This window comes from Pterocles gutturalis, unplaced genomic scaffold (assembly GCF_000699245.1).
Source record: "Pterocles gutturalis isolate BGI_N339 unplaced genomic scaffold, ASM69924v1 scaffold37575, whole genome shotgun sequence".
Classification (NCBI taxonomy): domain Eukaryota; kingdom Metazoa; phylum Chordata; class Aves; order Pterocliformes; family Pteroclidae; genus Pterocles; species Pterocles gutturalis.
In genome coordinates, this window is record NW_010144666.1 from 1 (window position 1) to 17,985 (window position 17,985).

At 37.2% G+C, this 17,985-nt stretch overlaps 1 protein-coding gene across 1 annotated transcript; it reads left to right on the forward strand.

Moving 5' to 3' along the window:
* The first annotated feature begins 1,662 nt into the window (after positions 1–1,662).
* Positions 1,663–17,985, forward strand: CCNK (cyclin K). The gene is made up of 10 exons (XM_010085169.1): positions 1,663–1,929; positions 2,986–3,067; positions 3,675–3,806; positions 4,632–4,737; positions 4,882–4,939; positions 7,285–7,454; positions 9,089–9,372; positions 13,430–13,463; positions 14,537–14,611; positions 16,661–17,985. Exons 1-10 carry the CDS (start codon positions 1,733–1,735, stop codon positions 17,281–17,283), a joined length of 1,761 nt encoding a protein of 586 aa, XP_010083471.1. The 5' UTR covers positions 1,663–1,732; the 3' UTR covers positions 17,284–17,985.

Consider the following 17,985-nt stretch of genomic DNA (forward strand, 5'->3'; position numbering starts at 1 on the left):
GGAGGAGCTGAACATCCCCCCCGGTTTGGGGGCTGCAGGGCACGGAGCTGGGCTATCGGTCGGCTGGTTCGCTTAAGGTAGGATGTAAAAAAAGCTGGGATCGAGTTCCTGGAATCCTCTCTGTATTATTGGGGTGCCTAAGAAGGCAGAAGAGAAACTTTCATTGTTATTTTCGGTCGCGACGGTGTGGGTTGGGATCCTTGAGGTGGTTCGTTTAGGATGTTTTCGGCTTGATGGTTTTTATTTCAGATGTTCTATTCGGAAACGCTTTCGCTGCTTCTAGAAACAGATCTCAAAATCGCTTCGGGGGATTTCAGTGTTAATGGGGTTTTAAACTGTTTAGAGCTTTTGGATGTAAAATAACTTGTAAATAAGAACCAGAACACTTGTAAAAACAATGCTTTCTTGATAAATGGAATGCATGGTGGAGGCACAGAGCTGGTTTTTTGTCTCTGGAAATAGTGTTAAGTAGCCATTCACTTATTTGTGAGAGTTTGGATTGGTCTGTCATTGGTACCATCAGTTGTGAAGGTTCTTCCAAAACCAACGTGGAACAAAGATGGTTTCCTTTATTCTGAAAAGAGAAACTTTGTGAAGTTGAGTGAGGTGCTGATTGCAGGCATAGCTTTTTTGGCAGTTCTTGTGATCTTTCTTCGTTTTTCAGAAGGGAAACATCTGGAAAATTAACAGCTTAATTTTAAGAGTTTTAAGTTTGAGTCTTCCTCTGACTGTTTCACTCAGAGCAAGTATATTGCATCATATGTTAATGACCATGTGTTATGCAAACCTTTGCAGGTGACTGCAGTAATTTGTGTATAGTATCTGTAGTTTATTGAATTATGGTAAGAGGAGTTTTGTGCCTGAAAGAAATAAAGACGGCAAGACAGTCTTCATTCTCTGTTTAAATTGACTCATGACTGAACATCAGTCATAACTCAAATACTAGAAAGTTATCTGCAAAGCTTTGTGTTGTAAATATACAAACGTGAAGTGCTGGTCAGCACAGGAAAGCAGTGCAGTCTTTGAGTGTAAGCCTTGTTTTGGGCACCATTTTAGATGGCACTTTATCCTACAGACTCACATCAGTTGTCGTAATCTTGGTGTGTGAAAGAATGCTACTTCTATTGCCTTTTTTCTTCAAGTAATCCAAGTACAGACCACTTTACAAAGCTTTTTGCCAAGTGGTTGCTGCTATCTTACCAGCCAGGGATATGCAGGAAAACAACTGGGTGTTTAAATTGCCCTTCAGACAGACCTAATGAGTGTGTTTCCTGATTATGAATAGTGAGTTTATTCCACCCCCCACCCCAGCCTGGCAAATCTTGCTGTTGCCATCACTGAATTGGTTTTCCTCATTTTGTGGACAAAGTAGGTGAAGGTTGTTCTACTAAGAAGTTGCAGATATTGTTGATAATGCATTCTTGAAGTTTCTCTGTTAAGGAGCTAATAGCAAAGATAACCTAGGTCTATTTGCATGAATTAAATTTGCGGTATGTGGGGAAGAAAAGGGCAAGGTTAAATGTTACTTCTCTTTTGAGTGTGGAAAAAGTCCCTTCCAATGAGCAAGGTTGAATACTATTCCTCTTTACTCATCTTGGAGCATGGGGGCAGAGGGGGATGTCCCCTCCATTCGTAAAGAAATCCCTTTTTCTTTTCTTAAAGGTTCTGAAGTGACTACCTGAAGACTTCCTTTTTCAAAACTTAAAAAGCAAGAACAATTCTGTTTTAATAAATGAAGGAGAATAAAGAAAATTCCAGCCCTTCTGTAAACTTGGCAAACCTGGACCATACCAAGCCATGTTGGTACTGGGATAAGAAAGACTTGGCACATACACCGTCACAGCTAGAAGGGCTTGATCCAGCTACTGAGGCACGATACCGCAGGGAGGGGGCCAGATTCATATTTGATGTGGGAACACGTTTAGGGCTGTATCCTTTCAACTCACGTTGGTATGAAGTGTCTTTATGAATGGCGACTTTCAGAATAAAATGTACAAGAAATAGCATTACGTGATTAGTTAGCTGTTCAAATGTTTCTTCATCATTAATCAAGAATCTTTTTGAGCTTACTTGCTTTTTCATGTAAAATGTTCCTACATCAGTTGTATCCATTCATTGGGTAAACCAGATTTCAACTGAACCCCTTTGGCAGTAGAGAAGGAAGGTGATACAGGCTTGCCAAGTAAGGGTAACTTTTGGCAGTTAGCAGACTTGGTCTCTTGCTACATGAATCTACATAACTTCTCAAATCTTGAATTTTGCATTCATTTTTCTATGTATTTTGCCTCTGAGGCTTCTAACCTCTGCCTCCCCACTCTTTGTTTATGTTTTTTGTTTTGGGGGTTTTTTTGTGTGTTTAAGTTGGGATTTACAACTTTGTATATATTAGTAAATTTTCCTGCTGTCCTTCTCTCTCATAGACTGCTACTTAAACTTCTTGCTTCCTATATTCCTATGCTTCTTTTAATCTCTTCAGTTGTTTGTGTAATAAAACCTGGTGAAGATGAAGTTTTACTCTTCTTGTTAAAGGGAAGGGTAGGGACCATGTTCAGATTTTGTTTGTATTTGTAGGTGTGACAAGTTAGTAACTTTCCTCCACACCAGCACTTTAATGTGAAGTGATAATTGTTCTGTTCCTTCACCCACCCGCTGCTGGTTTTGACCTTCTCTAAAGCAGGCATGGTTTAACACAAGGATGACCTTGCGTGGATCCTCCTATAAACATGATTTGGACTTCGCATATTTCCAATGAATGCTTTACTCATCGACTGAATCTGGGCTGAACTGTAGTATTTACACAGCCTTAAGGGGTTTTGTGGCTTTTTTTTCTAAAGCTACTGTTTTACTTGCAGTGTTTTCTAACTGGTCGCTGAATAGACAATTACTTGAGGTACTTGATACAGCAGAATGTATCTTTTTCATTGTGAGTGTTTTGTTTTAAAATTGTTTTATGCCCTGTTTGGAAGTCCTTATTCTGCACCACAGACATTATGATACTCTAGCAACTGGAATAATTTATTTCCATCGGTTTTATATGTTTCATTCCTTCAAGCAATTCCCAAGATATGTAAGTATTTACAATATTGATGACTTAATACAGGGATTGCACTAGGCATGGACTGTCTGAAATGGTGAGAAGTCACTTGGATACTACTGCTGTCCACTGCCCTGAATGATGAAAAATAAGCATTTAATCTTTTAATCATTACAGCTTAAAATACACTGTTCTTCCTTGTTTACACATTTCTGTTTATGCTTAGAAACATGTTTATATAGACATTACAGTTATGTCTTGCTAATACCATTCTTTAGAACGAGTAACAGCTGTAGTTCTGGCACTCCTGTTTTGGCTAAAAGGGGAAAAATAAAAGTGTTATATCATCTTAAAACTGCTTGACAGACAATTCTGAACCAGGACAAATTCTACTTTGAGTTTCTGGCCTTGAAATAAAGTTTTATAAAACAGACAGGCCTCCAAGTTCTATAGTTTTCCTGTGAGAAAGTGAAAGTTTAAATTAACACTATAATGAGATCAGAAATTAATATGCTTATTAAGTCTTTCCTGGGAAACTTCTACAAAACTGATAATGGAAGCTGACAGTGTTTTTATACAGTGCTATACTGCATTGCATACCTACATGCAGAGGAGTTTTTGAAAGTACTTTCTTTTTTAGGTGACAGGAGCCTGCTGTCTCTTCCTGGCAGGAAAAGTTGAAGAAACACCTAAGAAATGTAAAGATATAATTAAAACAGCTCGTAGCTTGCTAAATGATGTACAGTTTGGACAGTTTGGAGATGATCCAAAGGTAAAAATACTCATGTTGAAATTGATTTCATCTTCTTGTACTCAGACAAAGTGACATACATTCATTAGAGCACAGTCTGATTTCCAGTTGTTCTAAATTAAATTATATGTTCAGTGTGCATTTATAGCTATTTTGGGTAATGTGATGGGTAACTATGAAAATAATTCTTGCTGATACAAGTAGCGTTGGGAGCCTACTGGGATAATTGTATAATAAGTTTACATTTGATTTCATGTAAATTCTGATGTAGTTTTGAAAATTAAGGTGAATTCAAGTAGTTCCGGTCAGGGCTAGAAATATCATCAAGACATAAATCATATTTGACAGCCTTATTGCCATTTTAGGAAGCAGTTAATAGCAAATCTTTGATAAGAGAACTACATCTCAAAGTATTGAGAAGTTTCCTGTTTAGAGTGTTTGACTTAGGAAAACTATGCTGCTCTCAAAATTTGTGTATTATAAATAGCAGAAGGATCTGAAACTTGGGAGAGAAATGTGGTGAGAACTTCCCTTTTTGTTGAGATTTTGTATATTTGACGCTTTCATGCTGTATCTGGTTCAGTTCTTTCCTCCATGGAGGAAAATAAATGTTGAACACCATATCCCCTCTCCTGCCCCAAATAAGTGTGAAGAAAATGTATCTGGGTTTAAAATAATGTTTTAAGTTGGAGAGATTTCTGTTCTCCTTGTAGGCAAACCATAATCAAGCAAAAGCATATGAACATGTTTGCCTGGAGATGCTCTGTAGTTGTGCTTTATACCAGCATGAAATATTTGTGAGTAAAAGAAGGAATAATATTGTGGTTACCTTGTTACGTTCTGTAGGAAGAAGTGATGGTCCTTGAAAGAATCTTACTACAAACAATAAAGTTTGATTTGCAAGTAGAACATCCATACCAATTTCTTCTCAAGTATGCCAAACAACTCAAAGGTAAAATATTACAGGGTGAGCAAGTACAGCCTGTTATTGATTTTCAGAACTTAATTTACATTAACAGTGCAAGACTGCTGTATTCCGAACTGTTTGTCCTTCCTAATAACTTTATTTCTTACAACTTTTCTGATTGTTTTGCAGGAGACAAAAATAAAATTCAAAAACTGGTTCAAATGGCATGGACATTTGTCAATGACAGGTAAGATACTTCTAGGAAACCTTTTGAAAGTGAAATAGTTACTGTTGCTTACTTTATTCTGGGATCAGATATTTCTTTGACAAAGGCTTGTTATATGTTGTCTGCTTGTTACATGTTTTCTTGATTGTGTTCATCAGTTTTTTCTTTCCATCATTGCTGTGATGGTTCTATTGAGCAGGGAATCTAGAATGAGTATAGAAGTAGACTGTTAAGACCTTTGCAGTTTTGTGCTAATGATTTCATGCTGCATTAAAAAAAGTCACTGTTTGAGGGAGCTAAACCAAATTATAGAACTCCAGGAGAGAAACTGGTTTCTTGTCCACTCTGAAATGTCTGGCATATTCTGAGAAAAGAAGTCACTTCCTGATTCCATTGTGTTGGTCAACATTTTTTTTTTTAAAGAAATATTTTGGTAATAATAAACTAGCCATTAAATTCAGTAAGGAATACAGTGTTTAGTACTAGATTTACAGTTTCCTGAATAATGAATTCTCAGTGCAGGGATAACATCAGTTAACAGGAGTGTATGTAGAAGCACTTGCATGTGTAGTGTGGCATTGTAAAGAAAAAAACCAACTCTATACACTTTAGTCTTGTTAAGGAGGATTCTACAGAACTTGGCAAGTTAATTCATCAAGGATAGTTTAATTTAATTTTTAATTTCCATAGCAAACCCTTAAGAAAATGTGTAAGTAGCCTTACTCTTCAGAAATGCTAAGTACATTGCTTTCAGTCATACCTGTAGCAGTAGAACAGCATTAAAAAAGAGGTGTGTTTTTATTCATATGCCTAATTTAAGTCGCCCACTACGGGTCCAAATTCTGCAGATATCACCTCAAGTCTCCCAATTAATTTGAGCAAAAGGTTTCTTAGCATATTTGGGTGTCAAGAGATGGTCACTTCAGCTGCTGTCAGTCTGGCAGGTGGTGACCTTGCAGGCTTGACTGTCACTGTTAAGTTTGTCAGGGAAAACTTCTGTTATGTATCCACCAAACTTTGGATGCTACACTACTTGTCATTAGATGGTGTTTAATAATTCAAGAAATTTAATAATTAAAGAAAATACACTTCAGGAAAACATTAGTATGAAGCTGGAGTGATTGTTTCAAGTAACACTTATCTCTGTTCTTGAGAGGCTGTCTTGTTTTAACATAATAGGCACCATATTAGAAGTGTATTTGTTTTCTAGGATCCTGGGAAAATAATTCTGTACTTTGTACTACCAGCCTTTAGAAAGGGGGTTCTGTTCTTATGCAGCCACAATATACCCCCCAACTAAATTTCATGGAAGTAATAATAAGAAATCAGTAGTTTAAGCGCTAGTTCCTGTGTCTTTTTTACTGTTTAGTGCTGACTTGATTCTGACAGTGTTTAAGTATGCCATTGGCTTTCAGTTACATGCAACCCACTGGAGAGAAAACAGATTTAAACCACTGTCTAGGCTACTGTTTTGATGCATTTAAGGACATAATAATGAATTCACCAGTGAACTCGCAGAAACTTATCTGGCTAGCTGGATCTAAAATCTTTTGAGCAGATCCTATGTTACAGAATCTATGGATGAAAAAGAAAAAAGGGAGAAGAAAAAAGAGAAAAGCAAATTTTGTAATTTAAAAATAAGATCAGGAAACAGTAACTTTGATTATGATAGGAACTTACTGAGTTAATAATACCAGTAATATTTTAGCATTAGCTTTTACAAAGGCTATTCAAGAGAGAACAGATTACAATTTTTACAGCTTGATCTAAAACTTGCATCTTGCTTGACCAGTTGCTTTACAAGTTCTTGTTGGCTGTTCCGTGGGTTTTCTTTTAGTACTTGTTTACATTTTATTGAAAAACATTTGGAAACTCTAAAATCCAAATGTGGACATCATTCCCTAACCAGTGTAATACAGTGACAGCTGACTTCTGTAGCAACGAACATGAACACAGTGTTTAGTTAACAACACAGGTGAGACTAGAGTGGAATGTAGCTGCCCATACTTGGAATATAATGCTGTCTTTTCCCTCCTCTACCGCACCTATACAGTGTTAGGTTTTCTATTTTTAAACTCCAAACACGATGTTCCTTTGTGATGTATTGTTTCTGCAGGCATATGCTCTCTGTATTACCTGTGTAAAAATTACCTTGTTTCTTGGTAATAGTGCAGACACAGTTCAGTTTTGTAAACTCTTTCCTTTAAAAGGGTTCTTAATTATTTTTTGAGATGTTAAATTAATTTTAGTGGGGTTTTATACCCTGTTAATTATAGCTGTCATACATTAAACTGTTGTACTTTGACAATCAGAAATATCTTTAGGGTTGTGTTTTGGTTTGTTTGTTTGTTTGTTTTTTATTACAGTCTCTGTACTACACTGTCACTGCAGTGGGAACCTGAGATCATAGCTGTTGCAGTTATGTACTTAGCAGGCCGTTTGTGTAAGTTTGAAATACAGGAATGGACATCAAAACCAATGTACAGACGATGGTGGGAGCAATTTGTCCAAGATGTTCCCGTTGATGTTCTGGAAGGTACGAAAAACACTTGCTCCAAACAGAGGAGTATTTCCTTTAACTGTGTGATCTAGGTTATTGGTAAATGTAAATTGCTTTCTATATGGTTTTTAGTCAAAATAATTGTGTGGAGTAAGTACCTCAGGATGTATGTGCTATGCCTCAACCAGGTTTTAATTAAACTTATAAAACTAGCTTAGTCTGGAAGCATCTTTAGTTATCATGATTTGTCTTCTGGTCAGTATTTGCTTTACTGCTTGTTTGGTTTATAACCCAGCTAATTAGCTGCTAAATTGTCATGATGTGTTGGTTTGGGGTTTTTTTGGTTTGGTTTTTTTTTTTGTTTGTTTGTTTTGTTTTGTTTTAATTATTCCCTTCTCCCCATTTTAAATAAGCAGCTCTGTGAACACTGGAACTAATGGAAACTGGTTTCCAATGTTTTCTCAATGATGGTTGACCTCTTTAACGAAATTATGCTAGGGTCGCAGACACATTTTATGTGTGTGTGTGAATTCTGATAGGGGAAGAATTATGGATCTTTTGCATCAACATATCTTAATACTTTGTGTGTAATATATAAATACCCTTTGTGTGTATATATTGCTCAAATTATTACCTGCTGCTTGTCCTTTTGAGAGAACCCCAGGAAGTTCATAAAACAAAGCAGGACCTCTCTTGACTCTTGTTAAGTAAATTGTGGTTATGTGGCCACTAATTTGTCTGTTTTAAAGTTTTTACTAACTTAGCTGGTACAAATGTCAGGCTATGCATACTTCTGGTTCCATTAATTGCTTTAGAAACCTTCTTTAAAAATCAGTGCTTGCCACAGTCTGGCATTTGGTTCTCAGGAAGTTTTAAATGCAACAGTATGTGTAGCTGTTCTGGTGGTTTAGTCTTTGTAGCTCTTAGAACTTTTAGGTGAATACCATACAGTTATGGTGATTTCTTAGATGGTTACTTGCTCTGTTTGCATCATGGCTTTTTTCAGAGTTGTTTCAGTTTCAGATAGGTCTCTGCTGAATCCTTGCCAAAGAGGATTATAGAATGGGAGTCTCCCCAGTTTTTGCTACTGTATCAGTGAATGTTCATTGAAAGAACTCATTTAGCTTTTCTAGAAAGGTTTTCTTTTCCTTAAGTGCTGCTCTTGCACCTAGTTGTCAGTTGGTCCTGTGTGTTTTCTGACAGACCTTTAGCTCCTGACATGTTGGAAGAAGAATTTAGTACTAGTCCTTTATTCAGTTTCCTGAAACTTTTTTGACTGGCCTAACTAGATGTATAAGTTTTAACTTACAATCTTCTTTCACTCACTTTGTTACTATATTACTATCCTGTTACACTGTTACCTGGTTCTCCAGACACACAATAATAACATGGTATATTTATACCAAGACACTTTGTTTTTATTCTGGAAGGTGTGCCTATACATCTACATAGTGTTTAGCATAGGCAGAAGAAACAGAAATGCAAGTATAAGTTGAAAAAGTCTGTTTTTAAAGAAATCAAATCTGCGGTCATAAAAATGAGTAATATTTAGAATGTTTTTTTTTCTGAAGTTGATGTCCAGTAAAAAGCTTAATTGATTATTATGTATTAAATGTACACTTGTACATTGTGGGTGTATAATCTTTTGGATAATTTCTTTTTTTTTTAAGATATCTGTCATCAGATCCTGGATCTATACTCACAGGGAAAACAGCAAATGCCTCATCATACTCCTCACCAGTTGCAGCAGCCACCATCTCTTCAGTCAACACCCCAAGCACCCACGGTACAGCAATCACAGCAATCTCAGGGCTCAGAGCAGTCACAGACTCAGCAGCAGAAAGAGTCACAACAGTCAGCACAACAACAACAGCAGCAGCAGCAAACACAAGCACAGCAATCTAAAAAGCCCTCTCCCCAGTCAAGTCCTCCTAGACAGATTAAAAGACCAGCAGTAAGTTTAACTTTGAACTTTAACTTACATTTTATTTTCAGACTGATCTGATGTCCATCTGATTTAAAGGCTGTGGTGTGCAGCAGACTTGTGTTTGCCTTAAGAATGAGCCTAGTGATTAATTTTGTATGGTAGACTTCTGTTGGTTATAGGGCAAGTGTGTTGGTGTAGAACAGCCTTTGCAGTTTTGGCATACCACGTTCTCATTCCACTTAAGGCAAGACCAGTGGAGAGACTTTTAAGTTATCATGAGCTAGTAAGTTTCTAACTGTCTTTGTGGTTCTGTGCTATCAAATTTTTGTTGTTTTCACTATTAAGCAGGCTTGATTTAGGGAACGTCTCTTGTGCCATATCTGAACGTAGAGATATGCACAGTGGTGATGAAGACATTATTTGACTTTCTGGTCTTTGATTACAAATTTAAGAGAACGGTGGCTTCTCAAAGTATGTCAAAGTTTTTAGAAGAAGTCTTTCAAAATAATCTAGTAACAGTAGAAGCCTATAAATGCATCATACGTTGAAGTTTCACTTTGTCTGTATTAACACCTCACCACTGAAACTAAGGAAGTACATTGCCACTTGGATAATATCACAAGTACTCTGAGTGCTTTTCCACAGTCATCAAGTCCAAATGAAGCTTTCAGACCTTAAGCTACACTTTCTGCGAGTTGTTTTTCAGTTGCAAGTCATAAAAAAAAAAAAAGTTGAAGTGTTACCCAAATCTTCTTGCATGTACTTAGTAAAAGGAGTGTTTTCAGAAGTAAAATCTTTGGAACAAGTCCATTTGGGAAGTAAATTTTGTACAGCTTTTACAACTTTTGCTCTAACTTGTAATTAATGCACGCCTAAACTAGAGAACTGAGATCAAGAGGGGGAAAAAAAAACCCAAACAAAACCAGAAACCCAGGAAGAAGCAACAAATAATAGAATGAAATTAAACTGGAAGAGTGCAGCATCTTCATGATAGCAGCCTCCCAAAAAAAGAAAAAAATGCAACTCTCTAAAAACTTTGGTCTTGTAATTACAAGATACAGCCTTCAACTAGAGGAAAAAATCAGCGCTGAAATATATTGTTCTTGCACTGAACTTTAGAGTTATTCAAGATAGAAGGCTGATAACATGTTAATTAGCTTGAAAATTGGGAGAGCTCTTTATAGGTAGTATGTATTTTTTTTCATACTTTTTCTGCCATCAGCACAAACTCAGCTTGGGTTGTCAGATCAGTAGAGCAGGGAACTCTCTTCTTATTTTTCTTCAGAAATGCCTGGGGCAGTTTGGCACATCAGAAGCTGTAGATAACAATTTGTATTTTTCTATGTGTGTCCATCTGATCGTAAGTTGTTATGAATGCTTGTTCATTCATGTAAAGGCTCTACCTTACAGTACTACTGATTTCGCCCCATCCCATGTGTAATGAACTACCTCCTGGAAAATAGTGGTGCCTTTTGCATGAATAGTATCTCTTGTTCTTTTAACGATCACCTCTGGTCAAGCCCTCAGAACAACTTACCTGTTCTTGAAATTAAGTTTGAGATCCACCACCTAATAATTAAGGAATTGAGTAGTACAGATAAAAAGGTAAGTCCTGGTACACTGTGGTCCTCCAGAACGAATATGAAGCAAAGGCTGACTTGCAGGAGGAGTTTTGTAGGAGAGAACAGCACAAACAGGATGAATTTGAGAAAAGCAAATGTGATGATCTGAAATCATTATTTCTCTAGAAAGCAGTCTAGGAGATCAAGATGCATAGTGTTTGAAAGATGTATTTGTCACTTCTAAAATGTTCTTCAGTTAGATGTACCATAAACCTTACTTAAAATGTTTGCCCCTTTCTATAAATAGGGCTTTGCATGACTTCTCCTTTGGTTTGTACAGAACATAAATACACTTTGTTCCTGGAGGCCAGATTTTCCATTTACGTGAACTCTTATAACTCCATTTACCTTCTACTGAGCCAAGATACTTTCAAGCAGCTGAGGCATCGGCCCTGACTTACAGACCAATACCAGATGTCTAAAGCATCTGCACATCCTCTGCAGCTCTGGTGGTGAAGAGCACTTGAATGTTCAGTTGACTTCATTAAAAATATACTGGTGAATCATTAGAAGGAAATAGTGTATTTAGTTTGATTAATCCAAAAACTGTTAGTGGGAGCAATTTTAATGCACATAGAAACAGCACTAAAGGAGCAGTTCCATTATGGTATGGATTGAGCTTATTATGAAAGTATTAAATAACAATCAGCTTGTTCCATGACTGGAACGAAACAAACTATAATGCACTAATAAATTGGTAATGGGATGTCATGACTGGAACGAAACAAACTATAATGCAGTAGAAAGACCAAAAAGAAAAAGCTCATCTGTATTTTAGCAGCTGCTGTTATTAGAGAAGTGATTTAAATTCTTGCAGCATTTGGTTTTGTTGCTTCTTGATTCTTTTTTTTGTTTTGTTTTGTTTTAAAGATAAATTCAGTTTAAGCTGATGTTTGGTTTTCTGTCACATGAGCTGTTTGGCTCCAGTTGCTTGTTCTGTTCTAACGGTATACCTCAATGGCATTATTTTCTGAATGTTGCTCCATGTTAACAAATGCACAGTAACCGAATTGCTTGCCACTTGAAGTGATCAACTGACTTCACAGAATGAGTGATCTTTTGAAATGTCGTAAGTAGCGGAGACTTGCTTCTGTTTGAAAGCGCAGGGAGATATGATGTTTGCAATCAGTTTTACAGACAAGGAATTTAGTGCTAAAAAATCGAGACAAGACTGCCCAAGTAAAATGAAGGCAGCAGATGAGTCTGTGAGAGTCTCCAAGAAAAGTGTGTACGTTTGGAATGGGAAGATGAAGATTGTCCTTACAAAGTAGGAAAGCAGCCGGAAGGTGGCTGAAAATGAATTGAAATGTCTATCAAAGGAACATAAGAATGAGGTACCTCAAGCAGGCCCTGGGTACCTTTGTCTTTGAGAATACCCATCAGAATTAAGAAAAATTCATGGTTCAAATTGGAGTGCAGAAAGTAAAGAGATGGGAACTGAACAACAGCTGGTGAAGATAAAGCCACCATAGGTAAACAGGCCCTTAAAAACCCCCTTTCATTCAAAAGACAGAGAAGCTATATACCATACCCCTCTGACTTTTATCAGTAATTTTAAATGCATTTGTAACTAAGCTTATTGTACTTAGAATTTCAGTTGGGTTTTCTGCTTTTCTCAAAGACCATCAATTATTTCATCAAAGACCATCAATTAGCCATCTTGGTTGGACTAAGTAAGCTGGAAAGATTTTTGTTGTCTCCCTTGTCTGTAATTCTTTGAAAAAATCACAACAAAACAACAGGAAAAAAAAAACCAAAACCAAAAACTTGTGATTGGAAGGATGATGTGAGGTTTTGTGGGTTTTGCTCAGTGTGCATAAATTTTCTTCTGGCATAACATTTGGCTTTTATACAATGCTTTCCATCTGAAGGCTTCTGAAATGTTTTACACTCAGTGGCACTTCCACTGCCCTCCTGTCCTGGTAAATAAAGCATAAAGACCTGAAGTGATTTTGGCAAAGATTGAATGACAAGTCAAAGCAGAATTAGGAATGGAGGCCAAGTCTCTTCCTTTCAGCTTAGTGAGCAATGTACCAGACCATGACGTGTGTGCAGTGGACGGTAAATTAAATGAGATGCAATACTCAACAGTGAGAACAGCAGGAAATGCTGTCTCTAAAATAGCTGCTGTTTTTTCAGTCTTTTCATTCTGCCAGTTAAGCTGGGCTTTCCCAATGTGATTTGACTTTGTTCAGTGTTTGTGTTGCATCTGTCTAGAGAGACTGGACGTTATTAGCCTTCTAGTAAAAGTGTAGGAAGAAATAAAGGGTTTGTCCTGCCTCCTTTTAGGGGAGGGAGGAAGAAACTGGTTCTGAGTTGGAAGCTGGTTCTGGTTTGGTCAGATGTGTACAAAAGCTCTTCAGTAGGCTGTAAGTTGTTTTCGTATTTTGCTTGCTTGTTACCATTTTAAAATGTTATTTTCCAGTGGTTTTATTTCCATCCCTTTTTTTTTTTTTTAACAGGCTGTATCTCCAAAAGAAGAAACAAAGACATCAGGTAAATGTTAATATTCTATTCATGTTGCTTTCGTTTTACCGTTTTAACCAGAATAAGTCATTTGCTCACGTGTATTTAGTTTGTTGGCTTTAAGACTTGGCAGTTCTAAATTATTCTGATCCTAAAAATATGTCTTTAAATATATACTGCAACTAATTTTAAAACGTTCCTAACTGCAAAACTTGAAAAACACAGTGTAACTGTGCCCCAAGAGTCCCTTAATACAATCTATTCAGCAGAAGTCTTGCAAAACTACTCAATGCTCAACCTATAACTCCATGCATCATTCAGAGTAGTTCTTCAGCAAGCTGTGGGACCTTGAAGTGACGGAAGGTATGAGGGCACTAATGATAAGTCTGTTGGTAATCAGGGTGATTTGTAACCGGTTGTTGGCATGGCTGCCAGTAAAAGGCATTTTCTATTAATATATATAGTCTAGCTTAAGAAGTGCTTCACTGCAGTGATCACATCTAGTTCTTTTAATTGGTTTGGGGTTTGTTGATTTTGTTCTTTGATTTTATTTTTTTTCCCTTTGTTCTGCTGATTCAGAACAAGTTTTTTTAGCGTAGCTAGGATGTGATTCTGTACCATTTTCCTAAGTTTGGGACTTTCCCCTCTCTGTGTCTGCAGATAGATTCCAGAGAGCCATCTATTCTCCCTCCTCTCTCCTGTGCAATTGCCATCTTGTTTGGTTTCTAGACATGTTCCCCTTGCAGAGCATATTTCAGCTTCTGAGATTTGTTTTAACTGTTTACAAGTTATAGTTTTGTGCTAGGAAATGTACGTGTGCTCATATGCACATTCATAGTGTTATTGGGACAATTTGTCCTTAGTTATAAAATACATAGCTTGAACTTGTAGGCGTGCGTTCTTTTGGAAGACGTGTGTGATACTTGATGCCGCTTTTTACAAAGATCTTGATTTTATTTTTCTTTATTAAACATACATAGTATATAGGATTTCCAGCTGTACTTTTGCATAGTGCAATATGGTAAATTAGTGTGACACTAGAGATGGACTTTGGAAAATATTGCAGAGCAATAGCCAATTAGAAACTTCTAAATGTTTTTTAGAACCACCACCACCATCTAAAATTCCTAAAATTGAAACTTCACATCCACCAATACCTCCTGCACATCCACCTCCAGGTAAGCTTTTATCTTCTAAAACAGATTTACTCTTGTGGTTAATTGCTTTGCTTTTCATTCAGATGGTGATAGCAGTGTAGGGGAGGGACTGTCACCTTGAGTAATCAGCTTGGCAAGTAAAAGCATTAGGCAGATAAGCTGCAAATGAAATTTCATCTTAGTAGCACAGGCTTTTCCAGACAGAAGCAAAGAAGTTATGATGGCAACAAGAGTATACTAGGTGGACAAAGGCAAAACAAACCTGTGACTGTTGAAGGCCTAGAAGACTAAAACTGTCACTAGCAGGCAAAAAGGGACTTGCATTCTCAAAAGGATGGCAGATGCCATGTTATATTACTAGAGTAGCTTCCAACTGTCCTGTAGAAGTCCTCCATGATACATCTTTAGTATAGAAATTCTGCAGGTGTGTAACTTCTGAACAATAAGGGGGATACTTTCTTTGCTGTGTCCCAAAAGAGGACTCTCATCTGCCAGAGAAATTTAACACTGCACATGTCTTATGTTTGCAAAGTAAACCGTACTGTTGTAAAAATGTGCTTCCAGCACTTTGATGCATTATCTGTCCTTCCAGTGACCCGTAAATATGACATAAATATTTTATAGAGCATGGTCCATAATGTAACTGTAAGATGACAGCTTCTAACAGGGAATTACAAGAGAGAAAAACAGTGCTCTGAAATACAGCAGGGCCATTTTTTCCTGTTTGTTAAAATCTAAATGAGAATGAAGGAGTTCTTCTAAATATGTTCATTATTCCTTCACTTGTTAAATCTTGCACATCTTGTATCCAGAATGATTCGTAAAATGAGCAAATGGGGAAATTATTGTCTGCTATAATTCAGGAGCTAGAAGTCATTGAAATCAAGGGTACCACAGCCAGCACAGGTATGATCTAATTGTGTAGCTGTCTTAGGGGACAATTTTGCTGTTAAAATTATGACTGCTTAGGTAAGGTAAATCCTGTTTAGGCAGGTAATGAATTTGTTTCCCTTGTTATCTAAAATTTTCCTCTTGGAGTTTGTTTATACAAGCAAATCATTGTATAAGCACTGAAACATTTTAAGAACTGTCTTTAGAGGCCAGCTCTTGTCTTTTGGGGCTCTGAGCAAAAATCATGTGAAAACTGTTTATTGACCAAATAAAACAGAAGTACTAGAAGGTGGATTTATCTCAAATTCCATTTAGCATTGTCAGTTTAGTTGCTACGTGCCACTGGAAATGACTGCCCTATATCTGCTTCTGAATAATTTTTCTTAACTGAACAATGTTTTAGATATTTATATATACAGGCAAGATGGATGTCGAGATACCCCAAAATTTAAGAGGAAAAAAAAATTAAGATTCTTATTTAAGGAGAAGACAGTTTAAAGCATGTTCTTCCCAGAAATGGACAAGTATAATTCGGTAAAATTCTGACCTTTTTATGAACTTCCTGAGACAAAGCTGATCAGATTTCATGTCCCAAGAAATCTATCACACTTTCTTATTTACCCTCTGGTTTTCTGTTTTCTTCCATTTGGTGAACAGGTTTAGAACTGAGTGTTAAAGACTTGAGACCGTGCCCTGTATTCTTAAATAATATTTCCCAACATGGGAGGCAAGCAAAGTGCAGAGGGTAATCCCAGGCCACATTACTGGAATGTAAAAGATGTAGAAGGGGGACCTGGACTAGAGAAGATTGAAGCACTGATCAAAAGATTTTGGGTGTTTTGGGTCCCATGACTTCTTAAATCTGCTAGTTGTGATTCTGTCCATCCAGTCTGATAATTTCTGATGATTGTAGAACAATATTTAAATTTTAAGAAAATAGTAATAAGAATGGAAGATGTATTTAGCTTCTAGAATGGGAAAAGCTGAACTTGAGCTTTGTTACGCAGCTTAGTTATTTTGTAGTGATACAATAAGGTCTGACTGGATAGCATATGGCATTCAGAGACGTAAGAGAACTGAGTCCTCTTTTGATATGTTAACTGGAAGAAAAATATACTGTATTCAGAAGCTGTTATTGCCAATACACTTCAAAAAAATAAATGAAATTTTCCTTTCCAGAGCGCAAGCCTCCTTTGACAACTGCAGTTTCAATGGGAGAAGCAGAGCAGTCTACTACTGTGGACTCGGTAGATATGCCAAAGGTCCAGATTCCTCCCCCTGCTCATCCTGCCCCAGTACATCAACCTCCACCTCTGCCGCATCGCCCCCCACCCCCACCCCCCACCAGTTATATTACGGGGATGTCTACTACAAATTCTTATATGTCAGGGGAGGGTTATCAAAGTCTTCAGTCAATGATGAAAACAGAAGGACCAACCTACGGAGCTTTACCACCGGCCTATGGACCACCAGCTCATCTACCATATCATCCTCATGTCTATCCTCCCAACCCTCCACCACCAGTTCCACCTCCACCCCCTACTTCCTTCCCCCCGCCCAATATTCCCCCTCCTACTCCTGGATATCCTCCTCCACCTACATACAACCCTAATTTCCCACCTCCAAGACTGCCTCCAACTCATGCAGTACCACCTCATCCACCTCCAGGGCTGGGAATGCCACCAGCTAGTTACCCTCCACCTACTGTTCCCCCAGGTGGTCAGCCACCTGTGCCACCTCCAATTCCACCACCTGGTATGCCACCTGTAGCAGGACTTGGACGTGCTACATGGATGAGATAGCATGAGGTCATTTGCACGATAGCCCTTATGTTGACTAGGCAGGAGTAGCTAGCAAAAACCTACTTTGTAAAGATGAAGAGGAGGGTAATTTGTATAATTTAGATGAAGAAATGAGGTGGTGAAATGAAAATTTAGCTGATCTGTTTGCAGTAATGTTTATGGTGAGTTATATAGGCTTCTAGATTTTAATCAGCTTTGCAGTATCTATTCTAACTTTATACACTTGACTTAACTTTAAATCGTCTTGAGTTACTCCAGCACTGGATTACTTCGTGCTAGAAAAAACAGCCATATTGGCTCAATTGTATCAATAAGAAGAAAATTTCCTTCTAGAAATCGGTGCCTATTTTTGCGTATCAAAATAGCCAGATACCATGAAATTTGATCTATAGTAAGAAACTTCATTTTAATAATAATTAAAACAACACAATGTCAGGCATAAAAGCTACTTTATTTAAGAGAGATTCTGAATGCTAGCTGACTGGAATCATTTTGAGGTGTTTGCCTTGCTGATATTTTTGGTTTGGAATGTACTGGTATCTTAAAGTATTGTATGTTTACACCTAATTGCAAATTCCTGTACATAATATATATATTTTCTAAGTGTGAAAGTCTGAATGTAACAACCTACTGTGATGTACATCCTGGTTATAAATGGGAATACTTTGTTCACATCTACCCAAATAAAATTGGTTCTGAATT